Source organism: Archocentrus centrarchus, chromosome 10 (genome assembly GCF_007364275.1).
Source record: "Archocentrus centrarchus isolate MPI-CPG fArcCen1 chromosome 10, fArcCen1, whole genome shotgun sequence".
NCBI lineage: Eukaryota > Metazoa > Chordata > Actinopteri > Cichliformes > Cichlidae > Archocentrus > Archocentrus centrarchus.
The window spans coordinates 15,638,105-15,661,557 of NC_044355.1; the positions used below are offsets into that span (position 1 = coordinate 15,638,105).

The 23,453-nt window shown below is 40.7% G+C and overlaps 2 protein-coding genes across 2 annotated transcripts in view; one reads left to right on the forward strand and one right to left on the reverse strand.

Annotated features, from left to right (window-relative positions):
• Nucleotides 1-23,453, forward strand: part of dock2 (dedicator of cytokinesis 2) — a 97,441-nt gene that overhangs the window by 42,709 nt on the left and 31,279 nt on the right.
• On the reverse strand, nucleotides 1,087-22,265 carry insyn2b (inhibitory synaptic factor family member 2B). The gene is made up of 4 exons (XM_030738760.1): nucleotides 22,126-22,265; nucleotides 9,005-10,918; nucleotides 6,412-6,486; nucleotides 1,087-2,118 (listed from the first exon to the last, which is right to left on the reverse strand). Exons 2-4 carry the CDS (start codon nucleotides 10,582-10,584, stop codon nucleotides 1,935-1,937), a joined length of 1,839 nt encoding a protein of 612 aa, XP_030594620.1. The 5' UTR covers nucleotides 10,585-10,918; nucleotides 22,126-22,265; the 3' UTR covers nucleotides 1,087-1,934.

The window sequence follows — 23,453 nt, forward strand, 5'->3', positions numbered from 1 at the left end:
GGAGGGGGGGCATTGTGAGCACTCACACACTCTTATGGGACAGCTTAAGAAAATGCAGGGACAGGGCATTTTGGATATAGATTGGTTAATTACTAAGTGTACTGTCATCCAGGGTTGTATTTGGTAGCAAGTTTACAGCCATAAGCAGTTGAAGAACGCCCTTGTGAGATCAGTTGTTATGCTCTAAACTGCTGTGAACAAAGCAGTGTGCGAATGCTCCGAGTGTGTGTCTGTGTGTGCGAAATAACTGTCTAGATGAATGTTTGCAAAAGGGATTTGAGATAAAATTTGACATTTGTGCCAGAATATAGTTTGTTGAAAAATGCATTTTTTCCCCACCAGTTGTGTTATGCTTTTACAGATATATTGTTTATTGATTCAGTTTTCCCTTTGGACAGTAAATCTTCACCCATAGTGATTCTTTTTATATATTTTGTGTTGACCTGAAGTTTTTAGCGCTGATATTTGTTTCTCAGCTGCAGTTTAGTGCACGGATTAACAGGGCAAGTGTGGCCTGAATGCTACAGAATAACTGTATAGATATAAAAAAAAAAGATTGTCTAAGATATTTTTAATATGACCAAGTTGAAGTGTGCTGTTGGTAATAAGACAGAGATTGAACTCTTGAAGTTTTCTGTTCATTTTACTGGTTATCATACTGTTCTCACTATGAAGCTTCACAATGTGTTGTGCACAATTTGTGCAATAGAAAATTAGGAGAAACTTTCACTGGTACTGTACCTACTGTAGCTATTATATAGTGATACCCAACATTTAAATAAGCCAATCATTAGCAGTGAATTGACAGGTCTGTGCTTAGTTTGCACTCATTCACAAATATATTGAATGTCTGTGTGTGTGTGTGTGTGTGTGTGTGTGTGTGTGTGTGTGTGTGTGTGTGTGTGAGAGAGAGGGAGCAGTTGCTTGTATTTACTGTATGTGTAAACTGATGGCTGCTTGTGAATGCCTCTAAGTGCATGCATTTGTATGCACACATGTGTAAAGACCCTTGAAACAAGCTTGAGCCTGCAGCGGAACACTTCCATTTCGAATGATAATAAAGGAGAGAATCAATTACTCTGTCACTCAGGGTTGACAGAAATTTTAATTATCTGACACATACTGTCAGTCTTCAATCAGCTGCCTATCACGTTGTCTCTTAATGTATTCTTAATACAATCTTTCTCTGCAAAATCCTGATGACTCAGTGAGCAAGCTCTGTATCCAGACAGTTCATCAGCTCGTTTTCCAGTGATATCCTTCAAGTGCTTCAGTTGTCGCTACATTCACATTTTGGCTGTCAAGCCATCCAGAGACATAGCATTCAAATTAGTTCTTATATTCCTTTGTTTTTCAAATTCATTTAGATTCCCCTGCTTATTGCTGTAATTTATCCAAAACCGTTGTAAAAATTCATTCCCAGCTGGTACATCTGTCCGTCTGTTGAGATAGCCATTCAGCCAAGAGACAAACTGTATGCTGTCTGATATCCAATGTGACAATGCTTCATCTGTCTACAACAGATTTGTTATTGAAAAACACTGTCCTCACTTCCAGGCAAAAATGTAATCTCAAATTAGCCACAAAAGATTGGTTTCTGCAGAGAAAGAGAAGGGATAGCCTCTTTCTCAGTATTTCTCCCAGGCAGAGAAGTTTAACAGCTTCCTTTGTCCTCTTCTCCTTGTTTAGTGTGTTTTTGAAATACCTGGTCACCGGTGTACTTTGTCAGGGTTCAGGATTGGTTGCTGTAGAAAATGTGCCATTTATATGGATGCTGCTCAGAAAAGATCCCCTGTTGAATATAAACTTAAACTCAATCCACACCCACATGAGAGAGATGCTTTATTCTGCAACATTTTAGGTCCCCTGAAATATAATCTGCTCCTGCACCTGCTGCCCGGAAGGGCAGTTGTGGCTTTTCCAGTGCTTAGAGTTTAGAGCCACCAGAAACACTTCTTGCGCAATTTCTTGACCCGTGCTTTGGTGGTGGGGCGACTGGCAGATGTGGGGGCTGGCATGGGCTTGGTCAGAGTTGGTGCAGGCACATCATATTCCCCCTCTAGGGCCTCTATAACCCCCTGGAAGCGTCCCTCCTGCTGCCTAAAATCATGCTCCACACTGGAGAAGAGAGAAAAACAGAGAGCAATCGAAGGAGAAAGAGACAAAGATGAGGGAGAAACATTATAAGCATGATTTAGAGACTGAGGTAATATGAATCAAACCACAAAGAGATTAAATGTGGGGTAGAAAAGGAGATTGTGAACAAATATATTACAGACAAGTGGAAGTCTGTTGGACAGAAAAAGAGGGGTTTAGAGAAAGTTGACCTAAGGTGTCCTAATGACATGAAATGCTGACTACACCTTAAATACTGTCTGTAATTTTTATATGGAGGTTTAAAGTCATACTATGTTCTTAGTTTTGGTGCACCTTCAGCCCACACACTCTTTCACATGGGCCTCAGCTCAGTACTTTTTTCACATATATAGTTTTCTTTTGCACTTCATGCACCAGTAGATCACAGGCTGGTGAGATGAGAGGAGTGGGAGGAGAATGAAAAAGAGAGGAGGAAAGGAGAGGAGCATTTGCACAATGGAGGAGCTAAAAGAAGGAGCAAGGGAGGAACTTTTTTGCTCTTCTGTGTTCAAAGCAGACCCTTGTGGCTTACTTTTTCTATGCTCTCATTCCCCTCCACCCCTCATCTCTCTTGTGCTCTTTTTCCTCACCATCTCTCTGAAGTGTCCATTGCTGCAGGTCATAGTGTAGTAGACTCTGAGTTTCTCTCTCTATTTGGTAATTTTATGTGTATGTGGCTGTGTGTGTGTGTGTGTGTGTGTGTGTGTGTGTGTGTGTGTGTGTGTGTGTGTGTGTGTGTGTGTGTGTGCTGAGCTGGATTATAGGGGTGGAGCTGCATAGGGTCTGGCATCTGGAGTTAATGAGGCACATGATGAGGCAAGGAGAGCAGAGACAACTACCAATCCTTCCCTCTTCTTGTATGCCAACACACACACATACACACACACACGTGCACACACACACACACACACGCACTCAAAAACATATAATATACAAACACAGACGCGCTCCCCTCCCATCTCCATACATCTCCCTCAAAAGCCCGTGGCTGAGTGAGAGAAAAAGGAAAACATGCAGGGACTTAAGGAAGAAGAAAGAATAGAGACAGACTCTTTGGGGAGATGGAAGGATAGCTAAATGAAAGAAAAGCGACCTTTAATAAAACAGGGCAGAGAGGTCACTGCATAGTAAAAGAAGGAAACAAAAAAAGACAAGGAGGTAAAGAAGGACAGCGTGAGTGCCACTAGAGATATGGAGAGGGGAGGGCAGCAAGGTCTTGGCTACCCGAGAAAGAGTGCAGCGATGGAGGGAGTGATGAAATGAGCGAATATAGGAGGAAGTAAAAGCTCTGGTGGGCACAGAAGAATGGAGATGGCTGCATGAATAATTGATAAAGGAGATCTAGTGAGACACGTACATACAAACAAAGCCACACAGCATACATATAAAGAAAGATAAAGTACGGCACCTGCCCCACATGCACTTACTGTACACTCTGTCTTGTTTTAGAAAGTAAAGCTTTTTCTATGTCAGGTCTCTCTATACCTTCCCTTGTCTCAGTCCTCAGTATAGCTCTGTACTGCTCTCTACCCATACCTACTTCACTCTCTCACTATTGTTCATGGGATTACCGCACAGTTGGGAAAGCTGCTATTCTTGATTCGTTGAATAAGCTGTCACCTTCAGCATCTTTTAATGTGTGTCCATGACTGTGTGTTAGGGTTTCTTTCATCCCTGTGTGACAGTGTTAAACATAAAACCTTCATTATTTGGTTAAAATTAGGTGTATTGTGGAAATCAGGGTTAAGGTTTTGGTTTCTTTGCTTAATACATGACTTTATATTTGGGACATTTGGGACGTGTAAGTAGTAGAACCCCTTTAGGTTGTAGGTGTGCACATGTGCCCGCGTGTATTTTGTTATGATTGTTTCAGCTGTTTAAGCTTTAGGAGGCAAAACAGAGGTGCTGTCAGAAGTTCCTCTCCCTCTTGTCTCTCATCGTAAAGATTAATTAGAACAGACGATGGCAAAACATCTTCAGGCAGTCAGCCCACGTCAAAAGCTCTTTTTTTCACCACAGATCATTAGGATGAATGTTTTAGTCCCACACGTAATTCATCCTCTGCTTGTCTCTCTTTTGCCATCTTCCCTCCTCTTTACCCAGAATCCTCTGGAGTTTTGATAAGGCCATTATTGTCCAATCAAACAAACAGAGCTCTTGTAGTTCTGACTTTTGTATGTGTATGTCACAATAAAGATGCTGATCCCCTTCTCCCTTTTTGAACGAAACTCATACTGACATGACCAAAAAAAATGACTAGGAAGGAGAATCTGCCTTTCTGCCCAAGTCATTAACATCTTTCAAACAGCGTGAAATATATTCTTTTCTTTGTTTGAAATGTGTGCACACATAATTCAAATAAAAGCTGATTTTCCTTTGTGCTGGATTAATTAGCATGTTTGCATTTGCATGTGTGCAATTAAAACAAAAGGAAAGTGGAGCAGGAGAGGAAATCTCAGAAGTTGAGAAGAGAGAAAGGGAGATTATGATGATGGGAGAAGTGGTAACATAAACCTAAGATCAGGATAACTCTAGGTCATATAGAGTATCTCCCAAAATATTTGAAAGTCTCAGGCTTCCATTTCTGACTAATGTTAGACACTTTGTAACTATGTAATGACATGTTTTTTTGTACAATATTTTCTACTAGACTACTGGGGGGGCATGTTTTGTCCTGTAAACATTAATTTTCTCCTAATTTCACGAACTGCTAATCTCTAGATTCAGAGCACTCAATTGTTCTGTTTTTCTTCTCATCAGTTCCATCAAATGTTCACCATCTGTGGGGAAACGCTTCTGAAAGTGCTTATTTAACCAGACAATCCAAATTCATTTTTGAGACTGTTTATGTTTTTGTGTTTAAGTGAAATGCTGCAAAATGCAGGTTGTCTTGTCATTAAAGCATTTGCATGAATTAATCAGGCAGTTGTATAATGGCTGTCACTATTTTGCAAAGCTAAAGTTGAATGCCTTGTTTTTGTCTTACAAGCAGACTTTAAAATATTCCACAGGAAATCATCACATTTAAGAGGCTGAGATGATGCTTTCCTGTGAATACAGTGGGGATTGCATATATGTGTATTTATCTCACTGTGTAAAGCAGAGGGAAAAATCTGTGTGTATATCTGTGTGGATATGGATGAGTATGCTACTATGTAGCTGTCTTTCCCCCTTGGTGCTCATTGCTACTTACTGGGATAAGGATTCTGCTGTGTTAATTAAGATCAAGGGAACAAAAAATGAGATGTGGGGAAACAGAGAGCTGGATGCAAAGAGGAGATGAACTGACAGAGAGATACAAAGTTAAAACAAGAGAGACGCAGAGGTGGGGCTGCTTTGAGGCAAGCTTTGAGAGTTAAAGAGAACTGAAGAGGTAAAGACCCCGCAAAATGTGTCTTTATCCTCTGAGGCCTGCAAGGGAGATTTGTATGTGATTGTAAACAAGCACAATTGACTTTGGTCTGTAAATACTTCTTTTCTTTTAGTTTTATCCATGAAGCTACATGCAACCTACATTTTCAGCTTATGTGAGCAGTGCAGAGAAAGAGTAGAGGGTGGAAGTGGGGCACACTGAGGTGATTAGAGCTTTGGCAATTGACAGACAGAATGAGGCACAGATGCAGACAGGAGACCAGTTTGTTTAAAAATCAGAAATGACAGAGATTTTACAGGCATGTAATGGAAATGTTTATATGAAAAATTGTGAAAGAGAGAAGGACTGTGTGGTGGTAATGGGGAGGATTAAACTACTGTGTGATAAGAGGCGGTGCAGTTCCGTAAGTTGCAGAGGATCTAAGAATGCAGTTAGTTATTTAGGTCAGTCACACAAGAGACGACTGGACTGATCATTTCAGTGTTAAATTAATTTCCATGTTTGTGCGGAACATTCTTTTATGTGTAAATACCCTCCCTTGGTAGAGCATCTTCTACTAGTCTGCAGAATACAGCAAGTATTAATTTTAATATTAATGAGAGGAATCACTCTTAGTCTCTTTTTTCATATAATAATGTATTGTATGAGTAGTACAATAATCAGAATGGAAGAAAAGGGCAGAGACAGCAGGGTGTCAGGAAGAAAGGGTAATGAAACAAAAAGAGCTGAATAAGTGATAAAACCTGGAAAGGCTGAAAAAGTAACAAAGGGAAACTGCATCCCACGGTAGGCATGCAGTTTTGCAGGAGAAGTTTCATGGCTGTTTCTAAAGCTCCAAGTAAGAATGAGTTGTCATGGGTGGGTTATGCAATTCAGTAAGCTCATTATCTTTATTAGGTTACCTGTAGATGATGCAGGCTGTCTTTTGGCAGGTGGGGCAGTTGTTTATGTCCTGACCAGTTCTGTATGAGCTGCGACTGCAGAAACAACAAATGTAACACTTACACACACAAAAGCACAGAAAGTTTGATTGCACAGAGCTGTGTGCTCTGATGGCAGTTACATGTGTGGTTTGTAATTTTCGCTGTGGTGTTTAATTTGGTAATTATCTAAACAAATTTATATTTGCACATAAAGTGCGTGCGCTGTTTGTTACGATCCGCTTAAGAAAACCACTCTGATACGATTGTTTTAATCATTAGCATACACGATTTTTGTAGAAGCTACTCTAAAACAAAGCCTTCCTAGCTTCAATATTCATTTTTGTAATAGGGAAAAACATTTTGCACAAACAGCAGGCTGAGATTTTCATAGTGGTGTCACGCTGGTGTCAGAATTGTTATTTCTCTCTCCATGGACACATACCCAGTGCAGCAATAAACAGGCATGCTGTCTGCGTGTTGTCAAATAGTAATAGTTTGTGATGTTTAGTGCACGCAATGTGCCCCAGTAACACTATTCAGGACATTGCCAGGATTGCCCCAATGGGTGAATACAGTACCTGCCTGTTTACAATTCTATGCAGGCAAAAATTTTGTTTGCAGCAACTGTCTTGGTAGATTGAGTTTGGAGCCACACATTACATGGCACAAATATTATTAGCTTAAATTAGAGGCTCACTGAAAGTGAGCTTAGTGTCTTTCTTTTTAGTTTGAATAGCAAAAAGCAAGAACACATGCCAGCTGCATCAAGGCTGAACAAGACTACAGAGACTACGGAGACTACAGAGCCAAGGATGCTGTTTACATGTTAGAAAATAAACTGGAATTAAAAAAAAATCTGTTAGGCTTGCACTGCCTGCCTCACAATTAAAATACACTATTTTGCAGAGGTGTTTTGGCTGGCCTTCTGTTGAACTGTTTCGATAAAAAAAAAGTAACTGATTTATGTTGATAAAATTGACTTTTTAATTACATGGAGCGAGACTGTGTAACTGGCATCATTTTTCTACCCCACCAGTCTTTGTCAAAGACAACAACAACAGCAAGAGAAGACAAGTTTTTTTGCTTCAGGAGAGAAACGAGACAAGGAGCTGAGCACAGCGACAACCTTTTAGCTCAGCCGACACTTTTATCACAGCAGCCCACTTAGAGTCCTTTCATTTTTGGCACAGCACCAGATACATGCAGTCCCTCTCTTACTTGCTGCTTCTCTTAATGCTCATTCTTTTAAGGTCTTCCTATCTTTCAATAGCTATCTTTCACCCTCTCGTTTCTGTCTGACTCTCAGTCTGTCTGTTTTTCTCTCACTCTTAGCATGAGAGACGAGCATCATTACAAAATGCCTGTACACGTGCATACTATATAGCCACAAAGATAGGGTAAGACAGCTTGAGCACTGACTCTATGTGTCTTATTGTGCAGCTTAAACATTAATTGTAAGGTAATCTGATAGGGATTAGACTGCAGTCAGACATCTGTTAACCCTGGACAAAAAGAAGGAGGGATGGGAGAGAGTAAAACCATTTTAGAGAGAGTTTAGGTGATAATGTGGCATCATCAGTTTTAGGATATTTGAGAGGTATAAAAGAAATAATGGGTATGGGTGGGAAAAGAAGGTTCAGACTTTGACCTAAAGTTGGAATGGTGAAAAGAGGGAGGGTGGTGAAGAGATGAAGAATAGGGAGGATTAGGTGGGGAAAACAAAACAGTATGACAGCAAGAAAGAGTGACAGACAGGTTGATGGGAAAGAGAAGGGGGAAGAGGTGAAGGGACAGAAGTCATTCACAGTTGAAGATATGATTCATACTTTACGGTGAAGAGTATAAAAAAAAGATAAGGAGAGGAAAGGTATTAATTAAGAACTGAGCAAAGAAAGGTGTGAGGGTGATGCGAAGAGAGGGATAAATTACAAAAAGCAGTTTAAAGAGCAGTGGAGAAGAGGGGGTATTTTTAAAAGACCAGCTGTTAGGTATGTATGGAGGGAAGAGAAAGAACATGTGGCAGGAGAGGAAGAAATTAAAAATAAAAGATTTAGCAGGGGATTAGTTCAGCTTGCTTAGAAATACGGTATGTTTGGACTACATACTCTAAAATGTATGTAAAGTAAAAGGACAAAGGAAATGTAAGAACGCTGACACTGACCACCTACTGGTAGGTATCAAATATCTCCACAAGACTAGATTGCATGTGTACACAGTGCAGCTCTACACAGATGACATTTAAAAATCTAATATACTGACTTGAAAGCCCGTCAGCTATAAAAACTTAAATATACACTGTTATTAATCTCTTTCACTCATAGGACACCCTCTTTTTCTTGACTTTATCAACTCCCTCTTCCTTAAACATTTGCTCATGCATTGAATAGCTCTACCACTCATTTTCTATTATCTCTTTTTATCTCTCCTCCTTTTCATTCTCTGTCTTGGCATCTATGGTTCTTCATTTCACACTTTCTCAGTTTATCTTTTTCCTTTCCTTCTTACCTTCTTCCGTTCCCCTATTTCCCCTTCTCTTTTCAAGTTATTTTCCTCCCTAAGTCCCTTCTCTCACCCTTCGCTGAAGGCCTTGCTCTTCTCCAAGTCTTGAATCACGTTGAGAAGCACCTTTATCTTCTCCTGATTGGACAGCAGGTTCTCCTCCACACTCTGCAGCTGCTTCTCCAGCCCACGTGGCGCTTGTACTGCATGTCCATCCAGAAGTCCTCCTGGTGCCCCATTGCACTGTGCTTTCATGTGAGTCTTACAAGGCAGACTGTGGCCATCAAAAGATTTGCTCTTCTGTTTTGTGTAGTCCTTGAGTTTGAGCCGTTCCGAGGATCGCTTGGGTATATTTGTGGTCTCCTGGGTTTTAGTTTGCGCTACAGATGTGGCTGGTTTGGAGTGAGTGGGTGCAGGACAGTTTTTTGGTGGAATAGGTGGGGTGGTGCTAGATTTTGAGTCGCTGTGACAAAAAGGAGCTGGAGACTTAGAAGAAATACTGGCTACTGTGTGCTGATGCGCGTCTTCATCAGTGTGTTGACTGTGAGCCACAACGTGACTCTGTTTGTCATTTGAGTGTGGTTCTGTCACCTCTAAAGTTGGTGTGGGTGTTTGTTGTGTGTGTGTGTCAGCTGTGGTCCTATCTGTGTTAGTTTGTGTATCTGTTGTCTGCGTGGCTGAGTCCTTGTAACAGGTAAAGTCTGCAGAGTGCGGCCTCGTCTGCTGCTGTGAATCTTTGGTTTTGTTCTGAGTGTGTGTTGTGTGGTTTGAGTGTGAACTGTGCGCTTTTGGTATAGTGTGCGACAGCTGTGATAATTGAGTAGTCTTTACTGATGTGTGGTATTGTGTGTTGGCTGTGTCTGGTTTTTTGGTGCAAGACTCAGAGTTCATAGCAGCAGAGTCTTTTCTTGACTGATTGGGAACCACAGGCGGTTTGCGTGGCGGATTAGGTAAAGTCTGGCTAGCTGTTATTTGATTAACAGCCCTCCTGCGACATGCACCGGTGCACGGCGTAATCTGAGATCTTCTCCTCCCACATGTCCCACAAAGGCGAGGCGGAGAAGTCGTCATTACTCTGCAGGGCCGAGGTGGGGTGGCGTGTACAGTCGTACAAATGCTCCCCGTCTTTAATACCGTACGATGGCCCTCCCCTCGTAGAGACTGCACCCTTCTCCTCTCTTGGGATGGCTCCTTACCTTCTGTATTTTCACTGCAAACCCCTCCTACCACATCAGAGGCTACCACACTGCCATTTGTGTACCGAGCTGTCCTTTTACCTCTCGTGTCATTTGGGTTTGTCCGTATGTTTTTGATCTGGCAGTAAACTCCACTGCCTGATCCCTGTGACCCCATGTCGTCCTGTGTCAGGCTGTTGATCTCGTTTTGAGATGTCTCTTTCGACACAGGCAGACTGTTGCTGTCACTTCTGATAACTCCCCCTGCCTCTGCTTTTGTTGTTGTTTTGTCTGTTGCCATGGTGAGGAGCCGATGCGTGTTGGTTGGTTGGCTGCCGTGGCGTTTGATGGAGGGTAGAGTCCGAAGTCTGGGAGATGTCTGCACCCCGACGCTGCACAGTGGGCCCCATCGCCCCCCCGCCAGGGGAACTCCCAGTGCAGGGACTGGATTTGTTGGGTCAGCCACCCTCCTGCCCATACTCCTCTGCAGGCTTGCTCAGCCCCCTGAGGAGCTGAAAGGGATGGAGGCAAGCAGTGACATCAGCCACCAACAAGATTATATCTAACAGAAATCCAAAATGTTTCCAGCTCTTGTTTAGCTAAATTAATTTATGTGAAAGAGTTTGTTGGAAGCTGTTGGAAGGAATTCAATATCCAGTAAAGCTGTGGACTCTTAACTTTCTTTCATTAGTGATCTTCTTACTACTTGAGCTACTTCCGATTGGACGTCACAGTCAAAGATTTTCTCAGTTTCCAACCAGTGGGCCACAGATGATGAGTTGGATGGCTTTTCTGGGCTTTGCTGGTTTGTTCTGGCGAGAGGAAAGACATAGAGGCAATGAGTGATAGATACAAAGGTATAAACAAGAGAAACTGGCAAGAAATAGCCAGACTGGCAAGAAGACATAGACATTAAGCACGTAAAGCTCTGTGTAAAAGCTTTGACCTCGAATGAGAGCACACACTGACCAGATCAATATAGGTCTATCAAGTTCTTATTACCCTAGAAGGCAGGTGAGAGTAACAGTGGCAAAACTTTAAATCCCATCAAGGGGAATAAACTATAGATATGTAGGTTATGGCCAATTGCATCTGTCTCTATAAAGTTGGGAGTTGCATACAAATCACAGGAGCTATAGGTCTTGTGAATTTAAGAACAATTATGTTGCTGGATTCTTTTATTAAGTGATCACACAGTACTGCACATTTTAAAATGATGTTTTTCTCTACCTTCCACAGCAGTAAACTTAAAATGAATCATTTATTGACAGCAGTTTGGAAATCTGCCAAATGAATTAAGATAATTTTGTGATGAACTCTGCAACATTGTTCCAGGTTTCATGCTTTTTCAGTGAGGTAGACAAACACTGTGCCCTTAATTCTGTGTTAAATTATTTTTTACTTGTTTCATTTAAGGCAGGAAATTGAATATTAATCCATGACTAAATTATGTTACAATGTTATCTACTTTTTTATTATTATGCTTAGTCTAAACTTTGTGGACTGATTGGGAGGGGAGCAAAATTAGCCATTTAGTGGTAATCATTTCAGATCACTGACTCGGAGTAATTCAGTGGTGCACTGTGACACTGTGATTAGCTGATGAAATTGGGGCAAGAGTCCATTATATTTACTTTTTCCATATCAGGAATTTGGGCCATTGCAGAAAATATGGGCTGGGTACATCAAAAGGAAAAGACAGATAAGGGGGAAAAAATGATTACTTAAATAACTCAGACAATTGGTACTATATTTAAGAGCATAGAAAAGTGGCCGCAGACACATTTGTCTGGTATCCTTCATTTTAGCTAATGGAGCTATGCTAATTTGATCTAATGTAATTGCACACAGTTTGGCTCTTGAGGGTAACTGCCAGTGCCTTGCAGTTGATGTCTGCACACAGTTCAAGCACCAATGCATTTTAGACTTGTTGCAGATATATTGTAGCATATTTCTTTCTGTCTGCCTGTGTTTAGAAAGTCAGTTCCTGCCCACCTTTGATCCCTCAGTGCCACACACAAAGCCAGTCTGCTGCTGGTCCAAGATAATTTGTCCATGAAATTAGGTTTGTCCAGGGTGTGTGTATCAAGGCTGAAATCTTTGTGCCTTCATGAGTATTTTTTTTCTTCATTCTTCACAACAGCGTTGTCACTCTAATGCAGTCAGTGTGGGGCGTAAACTCACACGCCCAGACACACATAGGGAAGACGAATGGCTTAGTTTATACCTGCCGGTGCAACATGACAACACAGATGCTTGCTGAATACGGTCAAGAGTGGGAAAACTACAACAGCTATCAAAATAAATCAAATATAGCCATGTTCACCTAACAGTGTAAGAACCCATGGGATTACTGACAAGAAAATCTTTTATTGTTTCATTATTGTCTCAGGAGTAATAGAATTCCATCGGAATGTTTTGAGAAGTTTTAAAACAGCCTGTCAGCCTGCCTGCACTGTAGCAGGTAAAAAATATGTTCTCACCAGTGGACAGGTAACACATCCTACCTGCGATGAGCCTGACTGCTACTCTAATATTTCATATGTATTCAGAATCAAAGGCATGTGCCCATTCATTCATACCAATGGCCTGTCATGACCTAAGCCTAATACCTCATGCTGTTTTGACTGCATGAGCGGAATAAAAATTGACATCTTAGCCCTCTTTTTTTTTTTTCTTTTTCCCTGACAGGAAGTGTAATTAATGTTGTCAGACTCTTTGGATTTTCAGTTTTCATTTAAGAAAATTAAATATTAATACTGATGCTGGTGGGCCTGCCCATGAGCTGAAATGCAGAACAGGGAACAGTTTAAATTTAGAGCGTGCTCAGCCTGCATCCTGCCTCTGAAACTTTCTAGACACAGTTGGGAGAACAATAAGTGTCACACAGTGCTCTGCATTGCTTGAGAGTTTCAGTGACAGTGGTGCTTTGAAATGTAAGGTTTCTGCATAAGGCATTAAAGATCAAAGGATTTCTGTTTCAGTGACATATTGCTCCTACTTATATAAATATCCTGACAGTGTGTTTGGCTTGTGGAATGCGACATTGCCAGGGAGGGGGTTGCACATAATTGACAGCCCAGACTGTTTATTATTGGTTAATGTGCTAACTGTGGTAACCACTGTCCTGGAGTGGACGACAGTAGCTTTAACTTATATTTCATGCATCCTTTTTCTACATACAAAGCAGGGAACAGCTACTGAGTATAGTTAATGTGAAAAGGACTGAGATGTGTTGTTTGCACAAACAAACTGCAGATGATGATGGTATTTTTGTGGAGAGAAACAGATGGAGAGGGAAAGCAAGAAGAAGAGAGCTAGCCGGTGTTTGTGTGTGCGAAGAAGAGAGAAAGGACTGCATATGTGCATGCATATGTCCCAATTTGTGTGTCTGATTGTGTATAAGAGCTGTCAAGCAGCTTGTCTTGGGATTCAGCCTAAGTCAACTAAAGGTAATTCCACTGGAGCTGAGTCCCCTTTCCATCAGCAGCCACATCAGACAGCAGAACACCTGCTGCAAGTTGTTCTTTCTTTCTTTCTTTCTTTCTTTCTTCTTTCTTTCTTTCTTTCTTTCTTTCTTTCTTTCTTCTTTCTTTCTTTCTTTCTTTCTTTCTTTCTTTCTTTCTTTCTTTCTTTCTTCTTTCTTTTCTTTCTTTCTTTCTTCTTTCTTCTTTCTTTCTTTCTTTCTTTCTTTCTTTCTTTCTTTCTTTCTCATTTTGTGTGTTTTTGCCTTTGTTTCTTTTTAAAGTCTTACTCTTCACCCCTGACCTGCATGATGCCAGGCAAAAAGTGACACCCTATCCTCAGAAATCCATCTCATGCTCCTGCCTATCTCAGTCTCTCTACCCCTCTCTTTTTCTCAATAATTTTTCCTCTCTTTTAAATCTTAAAAGATAGGACTATCCTCCCATCACTCTTTCATCACGTACTGTGTTTGTTGTCACACTTTTCCACTCAGCACCCTGTCTTCCATCTCTGTCACGCAGTCTTTGATTTTCTGTGTGCTTCTCTCTCTCCCCTCCTTTTGTCTATATATAAACTTAGTCACTCACCAACATTTCACCTCTGGCTGTGCAAAATAAGCGGGGAGGAGAAAGGGAAGAAACATTGTCAGCTGGGGGATAAAAGGGAGGCAACTAAAGAGGATAACAGGAAAGACAGCGGCACAGGCAGGTGCTGAAAGGTGGCCGAGGGATGAGGGTGAGAGAACAGATGTAGCAGAAGAATCACGGTCAAGATGAAAGACATGCATGAGCATTTGTATGTGTGGGTCAGTGGAAGAGATGTATTGTAAAGGCCTAATTTCCAACAGTCGGTTTAAATCTCCAATCAGATTCTTCTTTCATAATCTGAAAGACTTTTTTAAAAGATAAAAGTAAAGACAGAAGACTGGAGGAGGACGATGCGTGAAGAGACAAACATTAAAGGAGAGGAAGAAAAAAAAAATCTGGGAAGCCACACACATGCTTCCCAGTAATCAATGCACACTGCAAGTGTGCTTGAGCATCTGACATTGCGCACACAGACCATACAAACACACACAGCCTTTAAACACTGCAGGGAGTTTCTTGACAGGGCGCAGCCTTTTATGAAATCTGTTTATACATGCAATGAGTTTAATTTGCCAGTCGATGGGTTTGAGCTTTTAAAGAATTGTCTACAACACAGGCAGTCTCAGCGATGCCCTGTGTGTTTTTACATGTGTCTGTGAATGAGTGTGCACCCACGCCTTTGCAGTGGTAACAGAACGCCAAATGCTCCAGCGAATCGAGTCCCCTGTCGTTTCAAGGTGAGTCTCATTTTTCAGCTGCCGATTGACGTGTGTGTATGTGAGTGTGCAAGCATTTTAGGGAGACTGAGACTTGCTTTACTGCTCTGTAATCACACCACCTCTTTCAGTTACTATCTCTCACCCACTCACCACCAGAACAGAACAAACGCAGCACTTTATTGGCCCTTTGAGACAGGGCACACACTGCATTTTGTGCAGTTCATTAGATATTTTTCCTCCAGCCTCCGTTGTCTGGGTTCAAGGCAACAAAAACATTTCTATTTTACTGATTTTTATATATTGCTAAACTTTGACTTTCTATTACACCTCTGATTTAACATGTCTTTGAAACTTAGAGCCAGAGTAGGTAATATGTTTTTGGGGCCACTGGAAAAAAAATCCATAATAACCTTTCAGCATATTGTAATCCAAAGTGTCTGAGAGGAACCAGACAGACTCCTGCACCTTCTCTCGGATTTGTTTTTTAAAAAAATCTAGCCCTTGGAGAGAGACTGGTTGATCACAGATCTGTTCAGACAAGGCGAACAGTATAAAGTTGTATAAAGAGCAAATTTGTAAGACGCAGAAGTGCAGTGGGTTAAGCACAGGACTTTCAGCTGGAAGAGTGGGCTCATGTGAAGCTTAAAAGTCAGCATTACCTATTTCTAGTCTATATGAAACACCTGCTTTTTAGTGTGAGTGCCAAGTCTGGTGGGAGCCCCTCCTACCGGAACAGAGAGGGGAAAGCTGCAGGAGGAGTTCTCTCCATTTTCAAATGGAGAAAATGGAAAACACTTTCACTACCTTTTTTTCCCTTTTCTTCTTCTTCTTTTTTAACTTTTATAGATTTCTGCTGCCTGCAAATTTAATTCTATCTATAAATCTTTGCCGAACAATTTCTGACCATTTCTTATAACTGATGGACTGGACAGGAAAAGACTTGCATGCTGTTGCACAACAAAGGCAAACATTCCATCCATCCTTCCATCCATCCATCCATCCATCCATCCATGCAGTTCAGGGTTGCAGGGGTCTGGAGCCTATCCCAGCTGCCTTAGGGTATAAGGCAGGATACACCCTGGACAGGTTGCCAGTCTGCCACAGGGATAACACAGAGAGACAGACAACCATTCATACCTACTGGCAATTTAGAATCACTAATTAAACTAACCCCACTAACTGCATGTCTTTGGACTTTGGCATGAAGCCTGAGTACCCACAGAAAACCTACACAGACACAGGGAGAACATGCAAACTGCACACAGAAGGGCCCCAACTCGATGGTGGTGTCAAACCCAATGCTTTCTTGCTGTGAGGCAATGGTGCTAACAACACCACCATGCTGCCCTGCAACAATTTTATTTTTTCACAATTAGAAAAGAATAAGTTACTTTGCTCAGGCTTTTTTTCTTTTATGGAATGATTGCAAAAATTTGGATTGCTGCCACATTTAACTGCTAGTTGTGCCCTGTATGACCATGCATGTTACAAATAAACTTTGATTTGATTTAAGTACATGAGCTCCTAGTAACACCATCTCTGTGAGTCTCTGAGGTGAATGATTAGTGAAAGAGAGCTGCTAAAATAAGCAGACAAGCCATCAGGCAAGATAGACAGCTCTCCTCGTTACAAAGAACTGTAAAGTAAAATAACAATATGTACAGTAACTTGCATTGTTTTCATTACTTTGCACATAATGTTACAGTATTCTTGTTCTCACTTAAGTTCCTTCAAAATGCTAGAAATAGAAAAAATCTATCAATATTTAGCGTGAGCACCCTTGTCTTTAGAACCATACCAGTTCTCCTTGGTTCACATTTTTCAAAGCAGTTAGGTTGTTCCAAGCATCTTAGAGAATTTGCCACAGTTCATCTGTGGATTTGGGCTGTCTTAGTGTGTTCTGTCTCCTCGTTTAATCCCAGACTGACTCCATGATGTTGAGCTCAAGGCTCTGTGGGGGGGTGGGGGGGTTGTCGCAGGACTCTTCTTTAGCTTTGTGACAATAAAGTTTGATGTACAGTACCCTATATATTTTCTGCTTATTTCTTGTTTGTCTGTAATTTGAAGCCTGCTCCACAGATATACTGACATGCATACTGTGTCTCTCTTTGCTTTTGTTGGCAGTTTAAATCAGTGATTTCACCTTTGTTTAAGTGCATAACACTTATCCCTGTATCTCATAGAAATATGAATCCAGTATTAATCATCAAAAATAGCCAGGGCATGTACTCAGCTGTTTCTGCAGCCTTTGTCATTGTGCATTTTAATTGAGAGCAGCTGTATTTTTTAGGAACAGCGCCCGCAAATTAGCATCTCAACTAAAAAGGAAGAAACCACAAAGGGCTAATGTTTACATACAAAAAGCCAGGCATCTCACCAAGCCAGCAAGTTAGGGTCTAAGTGTCAAATTGTTTGGGGCAGATTGTGTGTTATAATAATGAGATACTCAGCTGCTTCTTCAAGTCATGTAGTGCAATCTATGGTCAGTGTGGCTCTCTAAGAACCACAAAAAGAAGGATCTAACTGGGGTTTTACAGACACACTCAAATTCCAACCATTTTACAAACAGCAGGAAAATGGAAAATGCTTTACGGCACCCCGTGTACCGAACATTCATGAAAATTTTACACCGGACAAACTCTGTGTATATGTACTTTGTGTTTGTGCATGTTTTTGTTTCTGCATTTTTGGAATCAGTGATGCATAAATTAAGCAGAATCAGAAAATAAATTAAACAGCAAACTGTGAGGCAGACTTGCCCGTACATCTGTCTGAGAAGAAACTCAGATAAGGCAAACAATGTCTCTAATTGAAAGTAAATCTGAAGGGCTTCAGTGTGTTGAGTGCACCAACACTGTAAACAGACACTGTAAGTCATTACAGTCTTTTTTTCTTCTAAGGGACTCCCTCCAGTAGAGGAAAGGAAGAGGCAAGATTCTGAATCTAAATTAATTTTCACGCTCATTTGCACTTTTACACGTGAATTCATTGATTGAGGACGCGTTTAAACGTGTCTACCTTCCTCTTGCTGTGACCCCAGTCAAAAGGCACGATGACACAAAGTGGAACAAAAAGGTTGAAGTCATAGCAGTGGATTTATTAAAGAATTGTAGCCTTTTTAGCTCTATGTCTTGTGTATGTGGCAACAAATAGGAAATAATTCAAAGCAATGTCCTATTCCAGTCAGAAAGACCCCAGAGAAAAAAGTCAATTTGGTTTTAATGCTGTAAGCTTATTATAACCCATTCTGTACCTGTAAGAAATGGGGTGAAATATATTATTGACAAATCCATCTGGTGATTTAATTCATTTGTTTTGTTGTTTGCTAGAGTAATGCCTGTTGGTGAGCAGCAGGGCAGAGAAACCAAACGAAAGAAGAATATTTATGAGATATTTAACACCAAATACTTGATAATAGGAGATAAACAGGATAAAGTGGAATAGTAGAGCCAGTCAGCTAACAGGGGAAAACAAAGTATCTGAGTTAGAGGCGGCGCCACAGATGCACTACTACATAAAAAACTTATCAGTGCAGCTAATAGGGTGTGATATTGTTAGGGGTTTACATTTTTGCTTTTACTGTCTACTCTACCCTTCTCTCTCTCTCTCTCTTTTTTTCCTGTCACCTCTCTATTCCACTCGGTCATCTGTCGTCATCCTGATTACTACCTTTTCTCTTTATACTCTATATCATCTCATTCTTCTCTTCTCTACCATATTACTCATCCTGTTTGCGCGTCCCATCCAATCCCTCCATCATTAACCCTTAATCTATTTCTCCTCCTCTCATCTCTTCATCGTGCTGCCCCTGCTGCCCTCACTCCCTTTCACACATTCATCTTCCCGCCCTTCTGACTTTGGTGTCCTTTTGTCTTTCACTGCATCTCATCTCTTTCTCATCACTTGTTCACAGTGTGTCTGGTTAGCAGAGTAGCTAAGGTGTCAGTGACAGGCAGGCGTGCATGCAACTGACAGGCACCCGTGAACACACACACACACACACACACACACACACACACACAGCTTCATGTGTGTTGGCAAGCACACATTTCTTTTGATTGCTCATTCTGTCTTCCTGTCAGCTGCCTTAACCTTTATTTCTCTTTCTGCCCATTATCTGTCACTCTGCAGCAAGACGTGATGAAAGTCAATGCAGTTTATTGCCATAACCTATTGATTAAGATTTTCACTCTGTAATTTGCATTAGATCCCATTTAAATGATCTCCTCAGTACTGAAGTTGTTTCATATATGTGAACCTTTATTTTTCCATTTACTATTAGACACAAAAAACAACTTGGAATTGATTTTCATACAAGTTGGTACCAATTTAAGTCTAACTCAGGTGAGTTACAAGCAAATCATGCCTGGACATATGCAAAGAAAGAAAATATGAATTATTAAAGGAAATTGTTGAAAATATTTAAGAATCTTTGAGAAAGATTTCATTAGCACTGAATCAGATTCCTGCCTTCACACATGGCCTATTCATTATTATTTTTCCGAGAATGAAAACAGAGAAATGCCTTAGCAATATTCTAGCGCATTGCTGATAACCACAACAGGCTCTTCATACAGTTGCATGTTAAAATTTGGATACCCCTGAAAATATTTATACTCTGTTAAAGTGAAAGGAACCAAATACAACTGCTGCAGAAAACATGGGATAAAATTGGATTTTCTTCAGTTTAGTTTAATTTTATTGTATTTCTTTTATTATTATTTTTAAGAACCTCTTTTTTTGAACTTTTCACAAACTAATAATATGCTATGTTGCATATGTGGTTGGTAATCTTTGTACTTTAAAAATTTCATAACGCCATTGGTTCATTGGACTTTAATTGATTTGAAGTCTAGAGCTTGATTTATTCTCCTCTTTTTTCAAATTTTGTGGTAAGACTGGGCTTCTTTAAAGAACTGACTGATGATCTGAAAAAAATACTTTCAGTTATGAGGGGGGTTTTCTTTTTGTTTGTCTTTTAGAAACCTAATGCACCCATTTCCTTTAAGCAGGGGCTTGTGGCCCTCCCTAAAAGACCAAACTCCGTCCCAGCTTGTCTATGACAATTCATTATTTCGCTTCAATTCAGTAGATTTTTTCAGATAAATTTTACTAATCATGTTAGAATCATCTGAATATTGACCAAAATATCAAGTAGTTCTTGCCTAAAACAAAGCAAATGTTTTTCCACAGAGAAGGGAAAGGCTAGAAATGATATTGAAAGAAGAACTACCAGCTTACACATTCCACTGTCTGAAATGTCAATGATGAAAATACAAACCTGAAAAAATCAAGAGAACTTTTCAATGAAACTAACCATGCTGGGCAGACATGAAAAGCAAAAAACATGGTAGCCAGCGAAAAACCCGCAGGAAGATTTTGCTGTAGCAGGAAGTAGAAATGCACAAACAATACCTATGGGGAAGAGACAACACAGGGAAAATGTCCCCTTCAGTCTCACCAGAAATTCAGTATCTCAAGTATGCAAAACAACATCTGAATAAGCCAGTCTCAATTTGGAAGCAAGTGACCGAACACGGATGAAGTTCAAAATTGAGCTGTTTGGCTGCACTCATCGAAGGCGTGTTTAGAGAAAGAAAGGAGCGACATTTGATGAAAAGAACACCTTGTTAAACTGTTAGGCTTGGGGATGGAATTATTCTTGTTTGGGGCTGTGCAGCAGATGGTGGAAGAGGAAACACAGTGCAGATAGGGGAAGAATGGATTCCACAAAATATCAGTGTATCTGAGTTCAGATGTCACGCAAGCAGTCGAAAAACTGGAACTTAAAACAATCACTTCTACTGCAAAATAATGACTCACAACAGACTACAATTAACTGTTTTAGAAAACAAAAGCTTTAGAAGTGTCCCTCACAAAGAAAAAGAGCGCAAAATTATCTGCAAAACATTTCCACACAACAGTAAAGCAATTTATTTTATTTTTTTTTAATAATTTATTCAAAAAATGTGCCTCTTCTGCAATAGGCCTGGAAAAACCAGCATTATTCTCCTGTTCAGTTTTTCAACTTGTTGATGTGTTTGTGCCAGTGAAGACTGGGCGATGTGTAGTGCAACACACATGCACGCACACACACACACACACACACACACACACACACACACACCACACACACACACACACACACACACACACCACACACACACACACGAACAGGCTGTGATTCTGATTTATGTTCTGGCTGATGAGGTTATATAAATTTTGCACACAGGTCACATAAATCCACACTGTCTCAGTTTAAGATCTCTGTATACACATTTGGTTGTTCTCATACAAATGCGAACATGCACACGTACACAGATGCAGGAGGTCAGCATCAGTGTATAAAGAGAAGGGTTATTGCTTCATAATCCCACATTAAAGCTACACTAGCTGTCCTGACGATTGGTTTAGAGGCTTTTAACATCAGCCGGGAAGCGCGCGCACACACGCACACACACACACACACACATGCACGCACGCACACACACAGAAATATTCGTAATCGTTGTTAAAGCAAAAGTTGTAATTAATATTGCATTATGAAACAACACACCCACTCACTCAACACACATATACATACTGGTTCTGGAACGCACACAGATGTATTCATGTGGATCAAATCCTACTGTGACAGATGGCTGGGATTACTCACCTGCCTCACACACACACACACACACACCACACACACACACCACACACACACACACACACACATGCAAACAGTTGTGTCGATGCAGTGATTGTACTTTTTTAAAAAATTAAATTACACTCAAAAGGTTTCTACGCAATAAACAGCCCTTCTGAAGATATAGAAAATTTTTGGTGATGAGATGATTGAGTCTCTAAGGAAGAAGACGTCCACCCAAGCCAAAAACTGTCTTTTTTTTGTTTTGTTTTGTTTTTTTATTGTTGCTTTGTATATTTATCTATGTAGTCCAGAGCTTTAACCTATGGATTTTTTTTCTTGCACTCCAGTTAGCTCTCTGGTGGCTGCTTCCATAAAACCACAGTTACCTTCATTCAAAACCTTCGCCAGAGTCTTAAATCTTGAATGACCATCTTTGAAAAATAAGTATTTGCCTTGGGCTGTCAGACCAGAAAACATTCCTCAGATGGAGCAAGAAGAAAACATGTTAGGTTTTTATGCTATCACTCCCCTACACACACACGCACATACTTAACTCCACATACAATCAATGTTATTTTCTAACAAATGTCTTTGCTCTTGCTTTCTTAGTCACTTACCTTTTCTTATCATCCCCTTTGGTCCACATGCTTCTCCGTTCCTCTTCTTCTTGGTGTGTCACTCGTGTGTGGTAGTCCTTTAGTCATCAGTAGTGCTCTCCTCCGATTCTTTAGCACTCTATCTCTCTCCGTCTCATTCTGTTGCTGCTGATCCTCGCATGCTCGCGGAGCCCAGTGATCCTCCCTCTCTCTCTCTTTCTCTCTCTCCTTCTCTCTCTCTCTCTCTCTCTCTCTCTCTGTGTCTCTCTGTTACTCTCTCTCTTTCTCACTCTCTCTCACACACACATTCATACACACACTCTCCTTGTCTCTCTCTCTCCCTCTTTTTTTCCCTGATCAATGCATTTTTCTACCTGCTTCTCTTTAGCTTTCATCTGTTCTCAAATATTGTCACTCATTTGTTAAGTTGTACAGTGTCATGACTCGCTGCTTTCCTCCCGTTTCCATCTCTTTATTGGTGGCTAATCTCATGCCATGCCCTGAATTTTGTGCCTATGTTTGTCTATGTGCCTACATTGACCCTGGCACGGTGGTAGACCCAGTGAAACTTTGGCAGTCTGCTCCCGGGAGTCAAGCCAGGATACCAACAAACACACACGCTTGAACACGCAGAAGCACACCACTAATGCTTCTACCACTCACTTTATTTCTATCTTTGCTTTTCTGTGAGAATAAGGTATAGCATTGCCTTGCTAACTGTCTCTCTCTCTGTTTTGGTTATGTTTCTTTTCTCCTTGTAGTTTCACCTCACTCTTCTCTTTGAGCTGTTTGGTCACTGTCCTCTCTTTTCTTTGCCCCACTTAAGTCTCTTCGTGCCATTCTTTAGTGTTCTTTTATCCTCATTTTTCATACTCCCCTCATGTTCTGTACTTGGCTGTCCCACCACTCATCCTCCACGCTTATTGTCTTTCTTTTCCTGCTCCTATTCATATGAGCTGAGAATGACACTGCTTTCTTTCTTGTGGCAAATAAGGCAATTAGATAAAATGAAAAGAAAGTAAGATTAAACACCATATGACATCGGGTTTAAATTATGCTTAATGATGAACGCTTTGTCTTTTGAGCATAGCAGGAATTGTGTGCGTGTGTGCATGTGCGTGCGTGCGTGTGTGTGTGTGTAAATGAATTTCTTCTTTTGTCATGCATCAAGAAAGACAAGAATATTCACCCTTCTTCACATCTTTTTACAGGCAGCTTTCAGATTTTAGAATTCAGGTTTAGGGATTGATCGTGTTAGGTTTCATTTAGATAAGCATTTGTTAGACTGTTAGCAGTAAGAAATAAAGCTGCAGGGAATTTGCAAATGTAATACTTTGTACAATAACATA

Excerpts from the sequence above, each read along its gene's own strand:
- insyn2b (XM_030738760.1), bottom strand. The coding sequence starts at position 10,584 with ATGGGCAGGAGGGTGGCTGACCCAACAAATCCAGTCCCTGCACTGGGA. Across the intron at positions 6,487-9,004 it reads AGCAAGGCCTTCAGCGAAGG|TCGCAGCTCATACAGAACTG; the intron begins GTGAGAGAAGGG and ends TTGTTTCTGCAG. Across the intron at positions 2,119-6,411 it reads ACAGCCTGCATCATCTACAG|TGTGGAGCATGATTTTAGGC; the intron begins GTAACCTAATAA and ends TCTCTTCTCCAG.